Source organism: Gracilinanus agilis, chromosome 3 (assembly GCF_016433145.1).
Source record: "Gracilinanus agilis isolate LMUSP501 chromosome 3, AgileGrace, whole genome shotgun sequence".
In the NCBI taxonomy this organism is placed as follows: domain Eukaryota; kingdom Metazoa; phylum Chordata; class Mammalia; order Didelphimorphia; family Didelphidae; genus Gracilinanus; species Gracilinanus agilis.
In genome coordinates this window covers 201,609,881-201,632,688 of record NC_058132.1, presented here as the reverse complement: position 1 = coordinate 201,632,688, position 22,808 = coordinate 201,609,881, and the positions used below count along the sequence as shown (strand labels likewise).

The 22,808-nt window shown below is 46.5% G+C and overlaps 1 protein-coding gene across 1 annotated transcript in view; it reads left to right on the top strand.

Moving 5' to 3' along the window:
• Positions 1-22,342, top strand: part of DSCAML1 (DS cell adhesion molecule like 1) — a 542,818-nt gene extending 520,476 nt beyond the window's left edge. Inside the window, exons 19-32 of the mRNA XM_044669027.1 lie at positions 760-899; positions 5,335-5,488; positions 7,043-7,160; positions 7,489-7,652; positions 8,387-8,485; positions 11,210-11,398; positions 12,168-12,455; positions 13,797-13,952; positions 14,398-14,428; positions 14,643-14,761; positions 15,154-15,306; positions 16,515-16,709; positions 19,381-19,692; positions 21,864-22,342. Coding sequence (XP_044524962.1) covers positions 760-899; positions 5,335-5,488; positions 7,043-7,160; positions 7,489-7,652; positions 8,387-8,485; positions 11,210-11,398; positions 12,168-12,455; positions 13,797-13,952; positions 14,398-14,428; positions 14,643-14,761; positions 15,154-15,306; positions 16,515-16,709; positions 19,381-19,692; positions 21,864-22,342 — 2,597 coding nt within the window. The remainder of the gene's footprint in view (positions 1-759; positions 900-5,334; positions 5,489-7,042; positions 7,161-7,488; positions 7,653-8,386; positions 8,486-11,209; positions 11,399-12,167; positions 12,456-13,796; positions 13,953-14,397; positions 14,429-14,642; positions 14,762-15,153; positions 15,307-16,514; positions 16,710-19,380; positions 19,693-21,863) is intronic.
• The last annotated feature ends 466 nt before the right edge of the window (positions 22,343-22,808 follow it).

The following is a 22,808-nucleotide window of genomic DNA, read 5'->3' as shown; positions in this document are numbered from 1 at the left end:
GGAAGGAAGGAAGGAAGGAAGGAAGGAAGGAAGGAAGGAAGGAAGGAAGGAAGGGATTTCAGTATGAAAGTAGATAGCAGGAAGGTGACCATTGCTAATATGTGAACAAAGGCTCAATAGTAAGAAGTGGCAGCTAATGGTATAGTAAGTCAGACTTGGGATCAAAATAGACATAGATTAAAATCCAGCCTTGGATAGTCACTAGCCAGATGACCCTAGGGAAGTCACTTAACTTTTCTCTGCCTCAGTTTGCTCCTCTGTAAAATGAGTTTAAAAATAGCCCTTTCTCATAGGAATGTTGGGATGGCTATATGAGATAACATTTATAAAATATTCCATACATCTTAAAGTAATATAAAAATTATTATTATTATTATTAATCTACCAGATCCACTAGAGAAGGAAATGGCAAATCAGTGTAGTATCCTTGCCAAGAAAACCTCTTGGATAGCTATGATGTTACAGAGTCAGACACAACTGAACAACATTATTATTGTTGTTATTATTATTATTATTAAAGAGAGGGAACCACAAGAAAGCCAATCAGACCAGAATGCCAGAAGGAACCAGAGATAAGGAAGGCAGAAAGAACCAAGCCTCATTACACCCCACAGTCTCATCCTGACCTGGCTCTGGCCCCTAGTCACCACCACACTTTGCAAACTTGGAAATGTTAGACAAATGTCAGTTGTTATCCATATTTCCCCAGGGTGGCACTCCAGCCTTCCCTGGGCTGATCTAGCCTTGTTCCCCACTCAGTTCCAGGTCCCCCTGCCGGTATCAAAGCCGTCCCTTCATCGGCCAGCAGTGTGGTCGTGTCCTGGCTACCTCCTGCCAAACCTAACGGGGTGATCCGAAAGTACACCATCTTCTGCTCGAGTCCTGGGTCTGGACAGCCGGTGAGTGAGCCCCTCCGGAGTGGCACAGCTGGTCCAGTCAGAGGCCTGGTGCTTCTAACAGGAGCAGATGCCAGACTGACCTCTAGAGCTGAGAGAGAGGAGAGAGGGAGAAGAACAAGCCTGCTGGTGGGGTGTTAGGAGGAGGGGACAGATCGTGTCCTGTCTCCACCAACAAGTTTGCCTCTGGGAACTTCCCAAGACTTTATCCTGGTTCATATTTGTTGTCTACACCAGGGATGGGCAAACTTTTTAAAGAGGGGGCCAAAGGAAAGGAAATGCTCATCTGTCAGTCTGATTCTAAGGCAACTCTTTCAAAGTTTCATTGTATTGTATCCTACTCCTTGTATTCGTCAGATTAGGAATAATGTTCATCGGCCAGATAGAGCATTTCAGGGGGCTGCGTTTGCCCATCACTGGTCTACATGACTAGCTTCAGTTCCAGGTGTCAGAGGGTCACAGCCAGGTGGGGAGGATGCAGGAGGAAACTGGGTCTTCAAGAGCCCTACTAGGGCCTTCAGGGTTATACAGGCCCAGAGAATTCTGAGCAAGAACAGAGTCACCTCCATCACCAAATCCTGGACAAAGCTGACTACTTTAGCCTGGCCTGGTGGAGAAAGAGGGAAAGGGATCTGGGACAGGGCTGGGAAGGGGAGGTTGGGGGAAGTTCCAGTCTCTTCAATCCAGGTACGAGCCAAGGTATAGGCCTAAGAGGAGAGTCAAAGTCTGGGCCTGAGTAAAGAGAGGCTTTTTCCTCAGGCTCAGAGGGGCAGGGAGGAAGCTGGGAGGGGAAAGGTCATTGGAGAGAGACCCTTGTGGAGAGACACAGGAATGATCCCAGGTGGGGCCAAGAGAGCTGGGCGCACTGCCTTCTTCCTTCGCTCCCTCTAGGAGTGATAGGGAAAGCATCCAGGTCCCAGACAGCCTCCCTTTGTCTTTTGTATAATTTTTGCCTTTTCTTATTTACAAAGTGAATGATTAGAAGACATCCTCTTCATTAATAGATCACCACATACAGTGTGGAAAATCCTCAGACTAGAGCAAGCATCTTTCCCATTTGGGACTTGAGTTTCTTCGGCCAGGGGGAGGCCATAAAGTCATGAGATACTGACATCAAAGCATTGAGGCTGGGGGCACGTAGGTGGCTCCATGGATAGAGAGCCAGGCCTAGAGACGGCAGGTCTTGGGTTCAAATGTGATCGAAGATACTTCTTAGCTGTGTGACCCTGGGCAAGTCATTTAACCCCCATTGCCTAGCCCTTATCGCTCTTCTGCCTTGGAACCAATACCCAGTGTTGACTCTAAGATGCAAAGTAAGGGTTTAAAAAAAAAAGCATTGAGGCAGGAATCAATGGCCTCCATGTGTCTTTGTAAAATAAATATGAGTATATATTGGTCTTCATATACATGTGGAAGTGGGGTAATGTATATATGAATCTGTGTGAATATATTAGGTAAACATATATAAAAGTATATGGTACAGGGGGCAGTTAGGTGGCACACAATGGATAGAACACCAGGCCTGGAGACAGGAGGACCTGGGTTCAAATCTGGCCTTAGACACTAGCTGTAGTGTCTAATTACTTAACTCTGACTGCCTAGCCCTTGCCACTCTTAACTTCTTAGAATTGACTCAAAAACAGAAGGTAAGGGGTTTTTTAAAGGTATATGATAGGGGGCAGCTGGGTAGCTCAGTGGTTTGAGAGTCAGGCCTAGAGACGGGAGGTCCTGGCTTCAAATCTGGCCTCAGATGCTTCCCAGCTGTGTGACCCTGGGCAAGTCACTTGACCCCCATTGCCCACCCTTACCACTCTTCCACCTAGGAGCCAATCACAGAAGTTAAGGGTTTAAAATAAATGAATGAATGAATGAATGAATGAATGAATAAATAAATAAATAAATAAATAAATAAATAAATGAATGAATGAATGAATGAATGAATGAATAAATAAATAAATGAATGAATGAATGAATGAATGAATGAATGAATGAATGATGAAAGTATGTGATATGTGTGTATGAATGTATGTGAGAAAGTGGAACTTGCCATGTGGCGTCCAATGGAAACATCTAATGGAAGTCATCCAAAGTAGGGCCAGAATGACTCTGGTCAACGGAAAGGCAGCCAGGGTTGGGGTGAGCCACCATCATCACCTTTCCCAAGCCATCTGTATCTTCTCGAACCTGGACCCTCACAAATAAGTGGATAGCATGTCTGGCCATTCAAGGACACACAGATGGTAGAGGAGCACCCTCGTGACACTTCCAAACCTACCCCTTCATCTCCCCCTGCCCTGAGAGACTTTCCTGGGCCAAAAGCCATACCCCCATTAAGGTGGCAGCGAGGGAACTCAATTCAGGACTGGGGGGGGGGGGGCATGGGAACTGCTGTTGTCCTGGGCTTCCCCACCAGGGGCCATTAAAGAGGACTCCAGATCAAAATTAATATGTTCCCTCCCCTGTTTCAAAATCCACTCTGTCCCCTAAGGCTGGAGCCTCTGGCCCCTATATGTGCCTAGACATTGGAGCAGGAAATTACCTTTCCAGTTGGAGCATGGAAAGAACCACCCCCCACACTCCCCAGCTCACCCCACTGGTGTCTGTCTCTCAGTATACGCATGTCTGACCACGTCTACATCTCAGTCTGTGCCCAGGCTGTGTGAGTGTGTGTGTGTGTGTGTGCCTGAGCTGGGTCTGCACGTGTGCCCGTGTGCATGCGCCAGAGGCTGTGACTACAGAGATAACTAATTATTCTCTCCCTCTGGCCCTACTACCCCCATCTGTTCCCCAGGCTGGTCCCCCTCCCCAGCCCTCTGCGCCAATTTCAAAGGGGCCCTGGCGCCATCCTACTCTCCCTTCCCCGCAGCTGACCAAAAAATAAAATAAAATGAAAGCCAGCCCCATCCTGCCTGTGCCAGGGAAGAGGTTGACAGGAGGTCTGCAAACTGGTGCTTATCAAAAGCTCCTTCTCAAATTCATTTCAATATCTGAGCCACTGGTTTCCAAGGCAACATAATCTTTTCATCAAAGCAACTGGTAAAGCCACTGGGATCCGATATTGTTTTGTTGGCAACTTGTCAAAACTGTCATTTGGTTAAAATATATATATATGGATATGTATCCATATCTAACATATATGGAGAATGTCTATGGAGATCTATAGTGCAGCTAATAATAATTAATAAAGTGCGACTGAGCAAGGACCTCCCCCTTCCCTTCCTTGTTTCTTCTCCACTAAAGGTTTGCTGCCAGAAAAATGAAAGGATAGTAATTAAAAGGTGGGACCAGGGGACATAGCTCTAATGTGGAATAAGGCAGCTACTGCTGTCCTGAGTTCTGAGCTCTTTTCTTCTGCAAGATCTCTTCATTCTCTATTCTCCACCTTCTCACCACATACACTTTATACCATGAATCTATACATAATCCCTGAGCTCAGAAACCAGGGGAGGGTCCTGGCTCGGGGTCACTCAGGTGAATGTGGGATCAAAGACCTTAGAGCTAAAAGGCGCCTTAGATAGCATCTACTCTAACTCTTTCATTTTATGGATAAGGGCAGAGAGTGACTTGCCCAAGGTTATACTATATATGCAAAACTTCGATTCAATTTAAAATAAGAAGGTTGGGGGGCAGCCAGGTAGCCCAATGGCTAGAAAGCAGCAAGCCTGGAGTCTGAGGGGTCCTGAATTCAAATCTAGCCTCAGATACTTTCTAGCTGGGTGACCCTGGGCAAGTCATTTAACCCCCATTGCCTAGTCCTTACCACTTTTCTGCCTTGATCAATTCTAGGATGGAAGGTAAGGGTTTAAAAATAAATTTCAAAAATGAGGGTGTTGGACTAGATGGCCTGAGGTTCCTTCCAGTTCTAGAGATCCTATGCCTTGCCTTTGAGTCCCCAAACCTCTCCACTGTAGAGTCATCAAGACTCCCCCTAACTCAGTTCACCTAAACAGGTCAGAAGTGTGGCCAGGATGCTAAGCTGCTGGGCTGAGTAGGTTCTGGTTCCTAATAATTCCTTTCCACTTGGATAAATATAAACAAAGCAGGTTACCCTTAAAGGCAGATGCCTTCTGGAGAAGTACCACACAGACACTCTCTCTGCCTCTCTCTTTCTGTGTCTCTGTCTCTGTCTCTTTATCCCTCCCTCTCTCTGTCTGCGTCTATGTCTGTGTCTGTGTCTGTCTCTCTCTCTCTTGCTCTGTCTCTTTCTTGCTCTGTCTCTGTCTGTCTGTCTGTCTGTCTGTCTGTCTGTCTCTCTCTCTCTCTCTCTCTCTCTCTCCCACTTTCTTTCTTCCACCCTCCAGACTAGCTAGGTCCCCTCTACATCCCTTGAAAGTTAGGGAAGTCATAGTTCTGGGAGCAGCGGTGACGGTAGCTGTTTATTTCTTTCTTCTCCTATCCCACCAACCCCCTCCCTTCCCCACCCTTCCGCTCTTCATAGGCCCCCAGCGAATACGAGACAAGTCCTGAGCAGCTCTTCTACAGGATTGCTCATTTAAACAGAGGGCAGCAGTACATGCTGTGGGTAGCGGCTGTCACCTCCGCCGGCCGGGGGAACATCAGCGAGAAGGTCACCATCGAGCCAGCTGGAAAAGGTAAGGAGGAGGAGATGTTGGTAGAAACTTTCAGAAGCCCCAAATCACCGCCACCCCTGGCCCTTGGACCCACCCACCAGCCCCCACCCCCGCCCCAGAGCTCCCAGCTGGGCAGCCTCCGCTCTGCTCTCGGCGCTAAATGGAGCTCAGCCCCTCGCCGACATCCACGAAGAATGAGCCTCTGCTGCCCCCTGACTCCAGGAATACCTCACAACCACCTGCTCCGACCTGGGGCTGCCGTTCTTTCTCAGAACTTCCATCCCAGCAGCCCCGGGCAGGGCTGGAGCCTTGGCCTTGAGCCCTTCTTTTCAATCCACTCTGCCCCAATCCTGCACGGGTGGAACATTCGGCACCTTTCCGACCTCATCCTTAGGGCTTAGCCTTGTCTCCCCGGGACTGATCTCCCTACCATAGAGGCTGGGAACATTTTACACTGCTTTTCACTGAACAGTTAGCTTGGAGACACCAGAGTGGAAGGGACGGGTTCACAGTTTATAGAACAGCTAGTCCATGGCTCTCATGTTATAGAGGAAGAAAAGTGACTTGACCAAGTTCATACACTCGGCACATATCTTCACCCAGCCATCTCCCCTTTACAATTCTAGTTGAGAACAGAAATTCAATATTAAAGTCACTAGTTCCTCCAAATTCTCTGCCCAAAATACTCCTCCCTGGGCTACTTCCCTCTGACAATTATATTCCTTTATTAAAATGTAAGATCGTTGAAGGCAGGAAATGTTCTTGTTTGCTTATATTTATATCCCCAGCATTAAGCACAGTGCCTAGCACATAGTAAGTATCGAATAAATTCTTTTTCATTCATTCACTCACTCACAGCTACTGAGTGGTAGTTGAGAACCCAAAGAAGGACCCCATTTTAAGGGTCCTAATCCTTAATCCCACACTTAGCCTATGGCTCCCACCTCCACAGCCACACCTTTGACGGATCCTTGACAGGAGGCATCTTTCAGAGACCTCTTCCAGGTCCTGTCTCCAATCCCAATGGGAGAAATAGAACACAGTGCAAACAAGCTTCGAGACAGCAAATGAGTTAGTCAACAAACATATATTAAGTGCCTAGTTTTGTGCCAACTACCATGTAAGCACTGGAAATACAAAGTAAGACAAAAACAATCTCTGCCCTCGAGAAGTTTACATTCTAATGGGGATCATATAAATAACTAGGTACATAAGCAAAACATACAGAGTAGATGGAAGGTAATAGAGGAAGGGAAGGCATTAGTAGCTGAAGGGTTAGAAAAAGGTCTCCTGCAGAAAATGGAGTTTGAGCTGAATCTTGAAGGAAGCCAGGGGAAACTAACCCTTCCTTCCTTCCTTTCTTTTTTTTTTTTTTTTGACATGGCTAATGAGGAAATTATATATATATATATATAATGAGTTTGTAATGGGTTTTGTTTTCCTTGCCTTCTCAATGGATGGAGGAGGGTGAGGAGGGAGAAAATTCAAAACTGAAAATAAAATAAAACTTAATTTAAAAAGAGAAAGTGCTAATGGGGAAGAATTGGTCAGAATCCACCCTTCTTCACACCATAGCTCCTGCCAAAATCATCTCATTTGGAGGCACTGTGACCACACCCTGGATGAAAGATGTCCGGCTACCCTGTACCTCAGTGGGGGAACCTGTCCCAGCCATCAAATGGACAAAGGACAGGTAAGTTCAGTCTGGGTTTCTTAATCCTTGCCCTACCCCTCCCTGAGAAACCATAGACAAGACCCTAGGTTTGTGTAATCTCTTCTCTTCCCTCTCAGAGTTGTACCCATTTGCCTCTCTGTCTGGAGTTCTTCTCCACTGAGCATTTAGGGAAATTGAAGTTGTATAGTTGGAAAATGAGAACCAAGGATCCCTGGCTCCCTGGCCAGGGCTCTATTCATCACCCATTCTACTGTCCCTGAAACTCTCTCTCAAGCCTTGGGGAAAGAAGGAGTTTGCCTGGGATTCTGAATCCAGGTCCCTGTTGATCTTGCCCCTTTGCCAACAGTGAGGACTCTGCCATTGCTGTGACTGTTGATGGGCATCGGCTCATCCAAACCAATGGGACACTGGTGCTACGCTCGGTAAAGGCCGAGGACTCTGGTTACTACACCTGTACTGCCACCAATACCTGGGGCTTTGATACCATCATCATCAACCTGCTGGTACAAGGTGAAAACACTGAGGCATAAACCTTGCCATGGAGGATTGGGATTGGAGAATAAAGGGGAAAAAAGGAAAGAGTAGTTCCAGGTGGGGAAAGAAGCAAAGTCCCAGAGTAGAACAGACAGCTTTCTAGGACAGAATAGAGACAAGGACTAGGTTGGAAGGCAGAAGACCTGTGTTGGGATTCTGGCTCTGTCATTTTCATACTATTTATGTTATTTTAGGCAACTCTATGAGATCTCAGTTTCCTCGTTTGAAAAATAAGAAGGTTGTACTAAGTGACTTCTAACGTCCCTTCCAGCTCTAAATATATGACTCTATGATTAGAACAGAGAAAGAATGGAAGGAAATGAGAAGAATGTTAGTATAAAGGGAAGCCTGACATGCAAAGATATAGAAAGACAAGGACTCCAAAATGTTCCGGCCCCCCACCATCTTGGATCCATCTCTTAACTTTAAGGACTTAAAATGGTTCAGGGTTTGGGAAGTGTTGGAAGTGGGGAGGAGAAGGGGTTGATGTAAACCCATGGAGAAGCAGTCTTGGGATGCTGGCCTCGGCCAAGGCAACCCAATTCAGCCTGGTACAGTAGGATGAGTCTTATGAGTTCTCTCATACTCAGGGAGAAATTCTAGCATCTTGGATGTGCCAAGCAGAGTAGGGGGGGGTGGATTTAATTCTTTGGGATGAGCTATGAGTGGTAGTAGGGAATCTGAGAAGGCTCTGGACTCTCCCCCTACAGTACCTCCCGATCAGCCCCGACTGACTGTGTCTAAGACCTCAGCTTCCTCTATCACTCTGGCCTGGATCCCAGGGGACAATGGTGGCAGCTCCATTCGAGGTAAGGAGGAAATAGAATGGATTGGGGGAGGAATAGACTGAGGCCAGAAGGAGGGAATTTGGACACAGAGATAGGGCAGATTCTGTTATACCTACCACCACCTCCAAAGAAGAGTGGCAAGTACCAGGGCCTATAGGACACTTGGTGTTACAACTAGACTTCCAAAGCCATATCAAAAGTTTTGATTCTGGGTCCCTAAGAAGAAAAGGCAAACCACTCCCGTATCTTTGCCAAGAAAACCCCCCAAAAAAGGGTCACAAAGAGTCAGCCATGACTGAAATGACTAAACCATCATCAAGGAGCAAAGAATGTATAAAAGGGGCCCCTTTCTCTAACTACAAAATAAATCAGTCTCTTGGAATGAGGTGGGAAAGAGGGTCCTTGTAATGAAGGGCCAGTTGGGAGGTGTTTACTCATGTCTTAGGGTCTTTTCCAAAAGTACTGGATCCCAGTCTCAAAATAAGAGCACTATTGGGAAGTTCTTTAGTTGCTGGGCACTTAGGTCATAGGGAATATTCATATTTCTACTAGGGGCCCTACCATCCTTCAATTCTTTAGTTTCCCTCCCTTCAAATATCCAGTTGCCAGATCTTGTCAATCTACCTCTACAATATCTCTCCCATCCATTCCCTTCTCTCCATTGAATGATCTGCACTCTAATTCAGGCTTCCATCACCTCTAGCCTAGACTATTTCAAGAGCCTCCTACTTGGCTTCTCTGCCTCAAGTCTCTTCCCACTCTAATCCATCACACACACCACTGCCAAAGTAATAATCGTAAAACTCAGTTCTGTTATTCCCCTGTTATGTTATTCTCATGTTATTCCCCTGCTCAGCAAACTCCATTGGCTCCCAATTACCAAATACAGACTCCTCCAATTGCATTGATAAATGTTTGTTGAGTTGAATGTAAGTATAGAGCTCTGGTATGGGAGAAAAGGGAAAGGATCACATTCTATTTTCACAACCTGACTTCAGCCCACCTTTCCAGCCTTACTGTATAAACATCATTCCCCTTCATATACTTTTTAATAAAGCCAAACAATCCTTGCTATATTTCTCACACCAGATGCTCCATCTTCTGTTTCCATGCCTGTATACTCATTGGCCCTCATGTCTAGAATGGGACTTTCCTCACAACAGGGAGGATATGCTACCTCTCTCCAAATATCTGAAAGGTTTTCACATGGCAAAAGGTTTACACTTTATCTCCTTGACCTCAGATGGCAGAAGTATGAGACCTAAGTAAAAGTAGGAAAGAGGCAAATTTAAGTCTGTTGTAAGGAAAAAACTTTCTAATGATAGAGCTTCCCCAAAGGGGAATGGGTTACCTCCAAAAGCAGTGAGTTCCCCTTCATTGGAGGATTTCAAGCAAAGTCTAGATGGCTATTTGCTAGGCATGTTGAGGAGGGAATTTCATTCAGATACTGGTTGAAAGAGATACCTCCAAGGTGCCTTTGAACTATGAAGTTCTGTATTTCTGTAATTGTGCAGCTCCCCGGAGACTCTCTGAGGTGAAGGCTCTGAGTACCAACATACAACTCTTCCTTTTTTCTTCCACCCAGGATATCTGAACCCCAGAAACAATACTACATCCAATTTAATCCAATTCAATTCAATAAACATTTATTAATCTACTGCATGCAGGGGACTATGCTGGGCAAGATACAAAATCGGCAGTCAGAGGTGTACTAGTAAATGTTTTAATAAATGGCTTTCGAAAAAAAAAACCTGCTGGAAGAACAATACTTTTAAGTTCATTCTTTGTTATTAACATTCTCTCCACTGATTCCTAACATCTAGACAATCCATAAAACAATAAATCAGCACCTGATTTGTAAACTTTGTAAATTTCCAAGGCATAAATGCTTATACTAACAAATTTAACAATCAGCTCTCTGATTTGACCTGGTTCCAGCACATCTTTGGATATAGTTCTTTCCCTCATGGAACTTACAATCTAGTAAGGAGTTAAGACTCATACACACATATATTTACAAATATGCATATGTAATGCAAAATGAGATATATGAGTTCTGGGCTTGGAGTAAAGAGTGACCTGAACTTGAATCCCATCTAGTTCTTACACTTAATGGCTATGTGGCTCTGAGCAAGTCACTAAATTTCTCTGAGCCTCTGCAAAAATAGGGATAATTGTATCCATAGTGCCTATTTCCCAGGGTTGTTGTTTGGATCAGATGGCATACATAAAGTCCTTTACACATCTTAAAACCCTACATTAAGGGTCAACACTTAAGTATAAAGGGGAGAAGTAATTTCTGAATTGAAGGATAGGGAATGGGGGAAGGCTTCATGGAAGAGGTGGCATTTAAGCTGGACACAAGTAGAATTTCAATAAGGGGAAAGGAGGGAGAGGGCATTCCAGGCATAGGGAACAACCTGACCAAAAGCCACAGAGATGGGAAAATATGTGACATGTATGCAGAGGAAAGATAAGAAGCCCATCTTAGCAAGAGCACAAAGCCCATGGCAAAAAGTTAGTAGAATGACATAAGGCTGGATCACAGTCACTCCCAACTGTGCCTTAATTTAATCTATTATATAGGTACAGAAGGTTTTATCTAATTTGCATACCACCCTGCCGGGGCCCCAGTTTCTGCTGTCTGTTTGGGGTGTCCCAGGAGCCGAAGGAAAAAGCTGGGTTGGGTCACGGACTTCCCTTATTCCCTGGGTTGATCACCACCCCACCCCGCTCCTCCCTCAGGTTTTGTGCTACAGTACTCTGTGGACAACAGTGAGGAGTGGAAGGATGTATTCATAAGCTCCAGCGAGCGCTCCTTCAAACTGGACAGTCTCAAGTGTGGCACCTGGTATAAGGTGAAGCTGGCGGCCAAGAACAGTGTGGGTGCGGGTCGCATCAGCGAAATCATCGAAGCCAAGACCCACGGGCGGGGTGAGGACCAGGACTGGGAAGTGGGATGGGCCTGGGGTCCGGGCGGGACTTGTCCAGGTGCGGAGGGATCCCGATAGGGAACTAGCCAAGGCTAGCGCAAGAGGGATCAAGGTTGTGCTAAAAGTGGAGTCCAGAACGGGGCCCCCAAGTGGACCAAGGTAGGTAGGGATAAATTCTAGGGAGAGCGGAGCCTAGAGAGAGAAAAAAGCTGATATAACTCTGGAACAGGATAGAACAGAGAGGGGTCCTGGGCAGAGGTTGGATATGGAGGGCAAAGCTTCAGGGTCGGATGAGGGAGGCGATGTTGGAGCCAAGGTCTTTCCCTTAATGTTAGCTTCTCTCTGGGCAGAGTTGGGTAGAAAACAATCCCTCTTCTCTGCTTTGGGGGTGGAGGAAAGATTTCTACTTCCCCTCCCCCTTCTTCCCCCTTTTCCCCTTTTCCTTGCTCCCCTTCTCTCTCTTTCCTCTATCCTCTCCCTTCCCCGTTCTCCATCTCTTCCCACTTTCCTGTGGTTCCCCCTTGCCTCTGCTCCCTACGGAAACCCTACCCCAATCTGCCTCTCACCCCCCCCCCCCCCCCCACCACCTGCGGCCACCAGAGGAGGAGGAGGAGGTGGAGGAGGGACCAGAATATCCAAACAATCCCCCAGGGGGACGCCTACCTTGGGGGCAGAGAAGGGGGCTGGTCCAGCCCACATTAACCCTCCCCTTCCCTTCCCCCTCCGCCCTTCCCCCTACTCCTCGGTCTCCTCCCCACCCCCACCCCCAGAACCGTCCTTCAGCAAAGACCAGCACCTCTTCACCCACATCAACTCCACGCACGCCCGACTCAACCTGCAGGGCTGGAGCAGTGGGGGCTGCCCCATCACGTCCATCCTGCTGGAGTACAGGCCCAAGGGCACGTGGGCCTGGCAGGGCCTGCGGGCCAACAGCTCCGGGGAGGTGTTCCTGGCAGAACTTCGAGAGGCCACCTGGTACGAGCTGCGCATGAGGGCCTGCAACAGTGCAGGCTGCGGCAATGAGACCACTCAGTTCGCCACGCTGGACTATGATGGAAGTGAGTGCAGCCTCCCTGAAGGCGGCGCGGTGACCCTCTGGGGATGGGTCAGCACCTGCAGGCGGGACGGCCATGCAGAGTATAGAATGCCCTCTAATGGGGGAGCCCCAACCCGGAATGAAGAAGGAACACCCCAGGGAGAGGGAGAACCCCACTTTCCACATCGCCACCGCCGAGCCCCTTCTCCTAAAGGGCGACTGTCCTCTCTAGCTATCACCATCTTGTCCCAGAGCCCCGATATTCTCCCGGATTCTCTGGGCTGAATAGCAGTCAGTAAAAACCTTTTTCCCTTAATTCAATTGATTCACAGTCAAGGGGGAAAAAATGTTACTGAGGAGAAATCCAGGTTTGGAAGAGTAAAATAAAACATAACTATGTAAAAACATTGACTTCGCAGAAGTGAAATAATAATCCCAATACCCCTGCGCTTCTCATGTCACACTTGAAGTCTTGTACTTTCTGAGGGAGACACTGACAAGCTGAATATATTCAGGGGAGGACAGAAACTATAGCATATAATAGAAGGAAGTATTGAAGGAGATGAAGATTTATATTTATTCTATATAAATTCCATGTACATGTTATCTCCCTTGGTAAAATGTAAAAACTCCTTCTAAGAAGGGATTGTTTCATTCCTTGCATTTGTATCCCCAGAGCCTGAAACACATTAAGTGCCTAATAAACACTTGCTGATTAAAAAAATAAAAATAAACATAAGCCATCATGTTACAATGCTATCCAATTCAGCAAGCATGTATTTAAAAGTTTACTAGAGTGGCAGCTAGGTGGCTCAGTGGCTAGAAAGCCAGACCTGTAGTTGGGAGGTCTTGGGCTCAAATCTAGCCTTAGGCAATTCCAGCTATGTGAGCCTGAGTAAAACTTAATTCCCCATTGCCTAACCCTTACTGCTCTTCTGTTCTGGATACAATACTCATTCGAAGACTGAAGGAATAGGTTTTAAAAAAAAGAAGAATCTTATGCCCAGCATTGTTCTTGGCAAATATTATCTCATTCAAAACTCTGGGAGGTAATAATAATATTAATAGCTAGCATTTGCTATGCTAAGCGGTTTACAATTATCTCATTTGAGTCTTACGACAATCCTGGGAGATAGGTGTTATTATTATTCCCATTTTACAAATGAGGAAACTGAGAAAAATGAGGATGAAATGAGTTGCCTAGGACTGAATAACTAACCTGTGTCTGAGGCTAGTTGAACTCAGATCTTCCTGACCCCTGAGCCCAGTGTTCTCTAAGCACTGGCTAGAGAGGGGGATCCTTCTCCATCTCAGCCTAGCTCAGCCCCAGTTGTCTGAGCCCTCCCTGGTACTCCTGTCTTAGGCACCATCCCACCCATCAAGTCAGCCCAGGGAGAGGGGGATGATGTGAAGAAGCTTTTTTCCATCGCCTGCCCCGTCATCCTGGCCACCCTAGGGGTGGCCCTGCTCATCATCATTCGCAAGAAAAGGAAGGAGAAAAGACTGAAGAGACTCAGAGGTAGGAGGGTCTTGGACCTTTTGGGTTTTCTCCCCTTAGGGTTGTGTGGCCGGTGGTACATGTCGAGGTGGAGCTGGGGAAAAGGGCATTCAATTTAGCTTCCTGAGAGGAGGAAAAAATTAATCAGGGTTCCTTAACCAACTCTCCCTTATCTGGGGTTTGAGAGTATGGTTTGTGGATTTGTCCAAGCCCTCCTCATCTTTAATCTTCTTGTCTCCATGAAAAAAAGAGAAAAAAAAAAAAAAAAAGGAGGATAAAACCCTTGCTGGTCTTTCAGAGTAACTGGAGATAGACACTTACATAGGAGATGGGAACACATATGTAATGGCCATCGACCCACCCAGCCCTGAGCCCCCTACACTCCTTGACTCCTTGACCCTAAACTTGAGCCCCTTTACTCTCATCCTCCGTCCTCCCTTAACCCTCTCTCTCTTATATTTTGCAGATGCCAAGAGTTTAGCAGAAATGTTGATAAGGTGAGTGTACAATTCCCTTCTGTTCCTATAAAGCTGGAGTCAAGAGCTCTGCTGAATACAGCCCCTGTCCCTTTTCTTTCCTGCCCAGGGCCCTAGCTGCTCCCTGCCTGCCACACAGCCCAGTCCCCACACTACCACCTTTTCTAACAGATCAACATTCCCTCCATGCCTACTGAGATGGTTCTTATCTGGGCATCATTCCTTTCCTCTGTAGCAAGAGCAATCGAAGCTTGGACACGCCTGTGAAAGGGCCACCCCAAGGTCCTCGGCTCCACATTGACATCCCCCGGGTCCAGCTGCTGATTGAAGACAAGGAGGGTATCAAACAGCTGGGTGAGCAAGGCCTCTGGGGGGCCCCTTTGTGGCTCCCTGCTCATCCCCACTTTCTAACCTAGGGTCATCTCTGACCTCATTAGGGCACACTCACCACATGTGAATGACTATCATGGTACCATGGCTTCCAATGGTTCAGTAGAAATGGACCAGGGTTCTAACCCCAGATTCACCAATAGCTATGTGACCTTTGGTGTGCCCCACCCTGGCCCCAATATTCTGAAGGACTGATACTCCCTACCCTGCCTGTTTCACAGGGTTGGGGTAAAGAGAAGAAGGTTCCCTTTCTTAGCATCCCCATCATTTTGCTCCATGCCAGGTACATAGGAAACACTTAATAAATGCTTGTTGACTTGATGAATCAAGGATTATGATTCTTATTCTCATTCCAGGGGACGACAAAGCCACCATCCCAGTAACAGACACTGAATTCAGCCAGGCTGTCAATCCCCAGAGCTTCTGCACAGGGGTCTCCCTGCATCACCCTGCCCTCATCCAAAACACAGGGCCCCTCATCGACATGTCTGACATCCGACCTGGCACCAGTATGTGGGAAATTTCTGTTCCTTCCATTTCCCTCCCAAATACCAGCATGCCCCCATATCCCCTGGAATTCTGGCTCAGTCACCAGCATCTTCCCTCACCTATCTCCCTTCCTTCTTTTCCCATCCTCAGGGTCATTGCAGTCTAAGATAGACCAGAGGTTTAGGGCTTCCTCCCAAATAGTTCTTTGAGACATAAGGAGATCAAGGGCAGCTGGATGGCTCAATGGTTTGAGAGCCAGGCCTGAAGACAGTAGGTCCTGAGTTCAAATCTGGCCTCTGACACTTTATAGCTGGGTGACCCTGGGCAAATCATTTAACCCCCATTGCCTACCCCTTACTGCTTTTCTGCCTTGGACACAATACATGGTATTGATTCTAAGATGGAAGGTAAGGGCTTAAAAAAAAGATATAAGGAGAGCTGGGGCAATTAGGGGGCTCAGTAAATAGAGAGCCAAGCCTGGAAATAGGAGGTCTTGGGTTCAAATGTGACCTCAGACACTTCCTAGCTGTGACACATGATCATCCTTTTTGTCCCCTTCCCACTTTTAGACAAAAGAAGAGCAGACATCTTGTCAGCTAATCAGAAGTGTCAAACACTGGTTAGTGGGGAGTGCAGCCTGAACCAAATTAAAATGTAATTGGGAGCATCTAGGTGGCTCAGTAAATAGAGAGCCAAGCCTGGAGACAGGTGCAAATTTGACCTCAGACACTTCCTAGCTGTGTGACACTGGGCAAACCACTTGACCCCCATTGCTTAGGCCTTCATGCTGCTCTTCTGCCTTGAAACCAATACTTGTATTGTCTCTAAGACAGAAGGTAAGAGTTTTCTTTTAGGGTTTTTTTTTAAGACTTAAGGAGAGCCCCAGGGACCACAAAGCAAAGGGCAAAGTCCAAGATCAAGAAAAGGGAGAAGGAAAGAAGAGTTCTCCACTATCACCTGCCCACCCAAAAGCCAAGGTTCTTAATATGACATGGGTCATTCCTTCTACCACTCAGAGCCTGTTGGCCTTGATCCTCTATCCTGCCCCACAAGTGGGACAACCTCCCCAACTGGATGGATGGAGCAAGAATCTAGGAAAAGATCAAGCGGAACTAATTTTCCAAGATTGCATCTTCTCCAACCCTAAACAAAATATTCTCTGTATAGGCTACCAATAAAAAATATGTATATGCCATTGGGGCAGTCTCTCATTGCTTTCTCTGTGCAGATCCTGTGTCCAGGAAGAATGTCAAGTCTGCCCATAGCACCCGCAATCGTTATTCCAGTCAATGGACACTGACCAAATGCCAGGCTTCCACTCCTGCCCGCACTCTCACCTCTGACTGGCGTACTGTGGGATCCCAACATGGCATCACTGTTACTGAAAGTGACAGCTATAGTGCCAGTCTCTCCCAGGACACAGGTGAGTCCTCAACCCATCACCCCAGCACACTCATGACTGCTCCCTTTCTCCTACTCCAGGTCCTGGGAAATCCTGACTACCCCAGCCCTAGAGTCTCATTCAGCTCTAAGTCTATGAGCTGTGAAATCCAGTGGAAAAGAACAAAAACCATACAAGCTGGATTATGTGTTCTATTCCCAGCAGGAGCACCAACTTCTTGTTTGACTTTGAGCATTCCCTTAACCTTTGGGGGCTTAAGATTCTCTGCTGGGTTTTGGCAAGAATTCCATTCCCCTGATTCCCCTGACCTCTGGACCCAGATAGGTAGGATACAACTAATACATGGACAAAGGGCACCTAGAATAAAGGACAAAAAAAAGGGGGAAACCATGGCAACAATAAAAAAACAGGAACAACAAATAATTATTATTTTATTAATTTTTATGAGATAGCCCAGCCCAGTGAACTAGCCTTAGAATCAGAAGACCTAGGTTCGAATCTTCCTGCTGACACTTACTATCTGTGGGAAGCCGGGCAAGTCACTCTTTGGACAGCAGGCAATTCTCTAAGCCTCTTGTAACAAATAAAATTAATATAGAGTGATAGAATTAAAAATATCATGATTTCAAAGGATTTATTGAAAGCCATTTAGAAAAATGAAGCCACGGGCCTATTAAGATTTAGTTCAAATGCCACGCCATACCTCTGCCCACCAAGCTGCTTCAGTAGGAAAGAGAGCGAACCAATCAAGTCCTGAGTCTTTATACCTCTGCCTACATTATCACACTTCCTGTCCACCTCATTATGCAAGAGTAATCATGGGAAATGTAGTTTTGAAAGAATCCTAAATGTCCACAGGAAGTTTAGATCAGGGACCTCAAAATTAGTTCAAGGACTCCCAAATTTCTAATATCACATTCTGGATGGGATGTATGAGATTTTCCTCCATGGAAGGAATTCCCACGCTAATGATATCACAAATCCTTGACACATGTTGGTCTTAAGAGAGGCAATTCTCTAGAAGTATAAATTGCAGGACAGTTGCTAATCTCTATTAATAGATGGAACTCCTAAAAAAGATGAAATCATAGGTCTGAACTGGAATAAATAAATAAATTGTGATGATACATTATTTTCTTTAACACTTACCTTTGGTCTTGGGATCTATACAAAGTGTCAGTTCCAAGGCAGAAGAGCAAGGGCTAGGCAGTTGGGGTTAAGTGATTTGCCCAGGGTCACACAGCTAGGAAGTGTCTTGAGGCCAGATCTAAAACCAGGTCCTCTTGACTCCAGACCTGACTCTCCATCCAGTGAGCCACCCACCTATTCCAGTGATATAGTTATTAATACTAAAAGTCTTGGTGGTATTTTATGGAATTTCAAGCAAATTGGTGAATGATATGATTATGCATAGAGGCAGTTCAATAGTGCATTGGATAGAGTGCCTGGAGTCAGGAAGACTCACCTTCATGAGCTCAAATCCTGCCTCAGACACTTACCAGATGTGTGACCCTGGGCAAGTCACTTAATCTCTGTTGCCTAGCCCTTGTTGCTCTTCTGACTTAGAATTGATATTAGTCCAGAAGGTAAGAGTTAAAAAAAAAAAAAAGTTCAGGTCACTGTGAGCCATCCCTACTTTATTGCCTCACCTCCATAGAGGTCAATGTGTAAGAGGATGAACTGTGATGAAGGATCCCTTCCATGTTAATCAAGTCAGGATCAAGGTTATGCCAAGAATAATCATTATTATAACAGTAATTTCACATTCCTAGTGCTTTCTAGTTCCAATATACTTCACACGTTTTAGTTAATTTAGCTCCCACAAAAACCCAGGGACATGGGTGATGTATGATGGGTCATGGGGTTTAGAACACAAAGGAACCTTTGAAAGGATTCTTTATTATTCTATCCTCCATCTTTCTAAGGTGAGGAACCTGAAACTGTGACTTGACCACAGTTACATGGATAGTATGTAACCCAGCTATGATTGGTACCTCATTCACTTGCCTCTAAACCCAAAGCTCTTTCCAGTACACTATGGTGCCTGCTATTATTCCAAGAGAGAGATAGCAAGTTATAGTTGATAGGAAGCTGGCTTTGGAAGCAGGAAGACCTGGATTCAGATCTTCCCTCTGGCATCACTATGACAAATTACTTAACCTTTCACTTCTAAGTGACTTTCCCATCATCACATAAACTAGAAAAGGGCAGTTGGTCTTAAGCCCAGCTTCTACGCCTTGAACTCTTTCTACTGTGCCATATAATCATATCTCCTCCTCTCCCTTACTCCCTCTCCTCCCTTTGCCTTCTTTCTTTCCTCCATCTCCTTCTCCCTCAACTCCTCCCCCAGCTCTGCTTCTCCCTGTCTCTCTGCCTTTCTCTCTCTGTCTCTTTCCCCATCCTTCTCTTTTTGTCTCTCTCCCCTCTCTTCCTGTCTCCCATTCTCCCTCCCTCCCTCCTTTCTCTCTCTCTCTTCTTTCTTCTCTTTCTCCCTCTATCTCTCCCCCTTCTCTCTGTCTCTCACTGACTCTCTCTTTCAGTCTCTAACTCTCGATGTCTCTATCCTTCTCCCTCTCCTTTCTCTTTGTCTCTCTCCTGCTCTTTCTGTTTCCCACTCTTCTCCCTGTCTCTCTCTTTCTTTCTCTCTCATATTCTCTTTGTGGCTTTTCCTAATTTGCCTCTTCTCCCTTAGACAAAGGGCGGAACAGCATGGTGTCCACAGAGAGTGCCTCCTCCACGTACGAGGAGCTGGCCCGAGCCTATGAACATGCCAAGCTGGAGGAGCAGCTGCAGCATGCCAAGTTTGAGATCACGGAGTGCTTCATCTCAGACAGTTCCTCGGACCAGATGACCACAGGCACCAACGAGAATGCCGACAGCATGACCTCCATGAGCACCCCCTCTGAGCCGGGCATCTGCCGCTTCACTGCCTCACCACCTAAGCCTCAGGACAGTGACCGGGGCAAGAATGTGGCTGTGCCCATCCCACACCGTGCCAACAAAAGTGAGTGAGACCTAACCATCAGCTCCTGAGGGGTAGGGGAGCAAGAGGGCCAGACCCAGATACACTCAGTGGACATCAGCCTGGTCAGGGAGAGGGACTGACTACTTTGGTCCAAAGGTGTGTTGTTGTGTTGCCTGGGTGGGACACAGTCCCGGAAAAGGAATGACCTCATCTCTTTGTCCTTTGGCTAGGAAGTGAAGTAGCCCAGTCATTTTAGCGTCCTGACAATTGAACTAGCCTGCTATTGGGGCACTTTTCACTGCCATGGGATTTTAGCGCTCAGGACATTAAAAATCTCAAGATCCTACATCTAACCCTAGACCAGTGATGGACAAACTTTTTAAAGAGGGGGCCAAAGGAAAGGAAAAAAACTTTAGGTGGGCCAATATAATTTATTTAAAAATAACAATGATACATTTCACAAAATTCTTGTATTTTTTGTGATACTAAGCCCTATTAATGACTGAAAGATTATGAAGGAGAAGGGCCGTAGTTTGCCCATCACTACCCTGGATGATTCCTTAGAGGACATAAAGTCAACTTCTTGTTTTACAGGTTAAAAAAAGGAAGCCCATATTTCATTTGAGGTAAATTGCTCAAGTTCACCCAGGTAGCAAGTAAGAAGCATATTTGGAGGCAGGTGGCTCATTGGATAAAAATTTAGGCCTGGAGATGGGAGATCTTGGGTTCAAATGTGGACTCAGACACTACTTGGCTGTGTGACTCTGAGTAAGTTACTTAACCCCAATTACCTAGCCCTTACCATTTTTCTGCCTTGGAAATGATATTTAGTACAATTATATTTTTTAACCCTTACCTTCTAAGTATTGGTTCCAAGGCAGAAGACTGGTAAGGGCTAAGCAATTGGGGTTATAAGTGACTTGCCCAGGGTCACACAGCTAGGAAGTGTCTAAGGTCAGATTTAAACCCAGGACCTCCCATTTCCAGGCCTGGCTCTCTTTCCATTTAGTATCAATTCTAAGATGGAAAGTAAGAATTTTTTTTAAAAAGCATATCTGGAATTTGAAGTCAAGTCCTTTGCACTGCAATTTGTTTGGCTACTTCCCCAGTCAGTGGGCATCTAATTTGTTTCCAGTTCCTTACTACTACAAAACAGTGTTACCATGGGATACAAACAGGGGAACAGACATTTATTGAGCACCTACTATATGCTAAAATAGCCAAGTGGCACAGTACACAGAGTGCCAGGCCTGGAATCAGGAAGGCTCATCTTCCTGAATTCATATCTGGCCTCAGACACTTACTAGCTCTGTGACCCTGGCCAAGTTACTTACCCCTGTTGGCCTCTGTTTCTTCATCTGGAAAATGAACTGGAAAAGGAGATGGCAAACCATTCCAGTATTTCTGCCAAGAAAACCCCAAATGGGATCATGAAGAGACAGACCCAACCAAAAAATGACCGAGCAACAAGAAGTGACTCTATATGCCAGGCTTCTCTGTGAGTGAGACTTTGGGACCCCAAACCCAGGAACTTTTTCTGTCAGAGCAGAAGGACTTTGACCCTGGATCTCTCCCTTTGTCCTTACATCCCCTCTAAAAGCTGGAGTCCTGGAGTCATGCCTGGGTATCCCATGGCAGGCCATAGAGTTCCCAGAGGAGGAGGATCTAGATGGTAAGGGATCAGGAAACTATATAACTGGAAAAAACTGGGCATGTCTACCTAGAGAAGAGTTCTGGGAAGAGACATCGCCGTCTTCAAGTAGTTACAGGGCTGTCGTGTGGAAGAAGGATGAGGCTTGTTCTGTAGAGCTCCAGAAGATAGAACTAGGAGTCATTCACCATTAGAAAGGTCTTTCTGCTCATCAGAGCTCTTCAGCAACGAACTAAGGCAGTGATGGCCAAACTACGGCCCCCTGAAATGTTCTATGCACAGCGCGGCATTATTCCTAATCTGATGAGTACAATAGGATACAATACAATGAAACTGGAAAGAGTTACCTTAGAAACATTTTTTCCTTTCCTCTGGCCCCCTCTTTAAAAAGTTTGCCCATCACTGGACTAAGGTATCTTTTAAGGGAGTGAGCTTCCAGTCACAGAGGCTGCATGGCCAGCTGTCAGGGCTCTTGGTATGGGATGAGAGACTAGACTAATTGCTTCATAAAGTTCCTCCGACCCTAAGATTTTGTGATTTTGTGATTTTGTGATTTCAGGTGAATACTGCAACCTACCACTGTATGTCAAGTCAGATACCTTCTTCCGGAAGGCCGATGGGCACGAGCCCTGCCCCGTGGTCCCTCCCCGTGAAGCCTCCATCCGAAACATGGCCCGGACCTACCACACCCAGGCGCGGCATCTGACCCTGGACCCTGCCAGCAAGCCCCTGGGCCTCCCCCATCCCGGGGCTCCAGCCTCCACAGCTACCTTACCTCAGAGGACTCTGGCCATGCCGGGCCCACCCACCGGCGCCGCCCCCCCACCTCCAGCAGCCCCCACTGTCGAACCCCCTCCTGCAGCCGCCACCACTGCAACTGCTCCCCCAGCCCCCAGCACTGAGCCACCTCGGGCTGGCGGACCCCACACCAAAATGGGAGGCTCGAGGGACTCACTTCTTGAGATGAGCACGTCGGGGGTAGGGAGGTCTCAGAAGCAGGGAGCAGGAGCCTACTCGAAGTCTTACACCCTGGTGTAGGGGCCACCAGGAGGAGGAGCTGCACCCCCAAGCCAGGACCACCCACCACCAGGCCCCCTCACTCACAAACTGTTTTCTTGCATTATTTATATTAAACTCTCAGAAAATAAAAAAGACCAAGAAGAGCAGCAGCAGCAACAACAAAAACCCACCCCAACTCACAGACTCTTGTACATAGAACTCTTTTGTATAAATGAAACTATTTTCTTCTTCTCATGAAGCCAGGGCACAAGGAATCTGACTACAGGTCAAACACGCACACACACATACATACAAACACACACACATACAGACACACACGCCATACATATTATATATGTATATATGTGTGTGCGTATACACACACATATACACATATGTCGGCAAGTCCAATATGTGTGTGTATATACACCGCACGTATATACACACACATCTACTTCTCTCACTTTGTTTTGAGGAAAGAGGCACAAAGACTCAGCGATTTTTT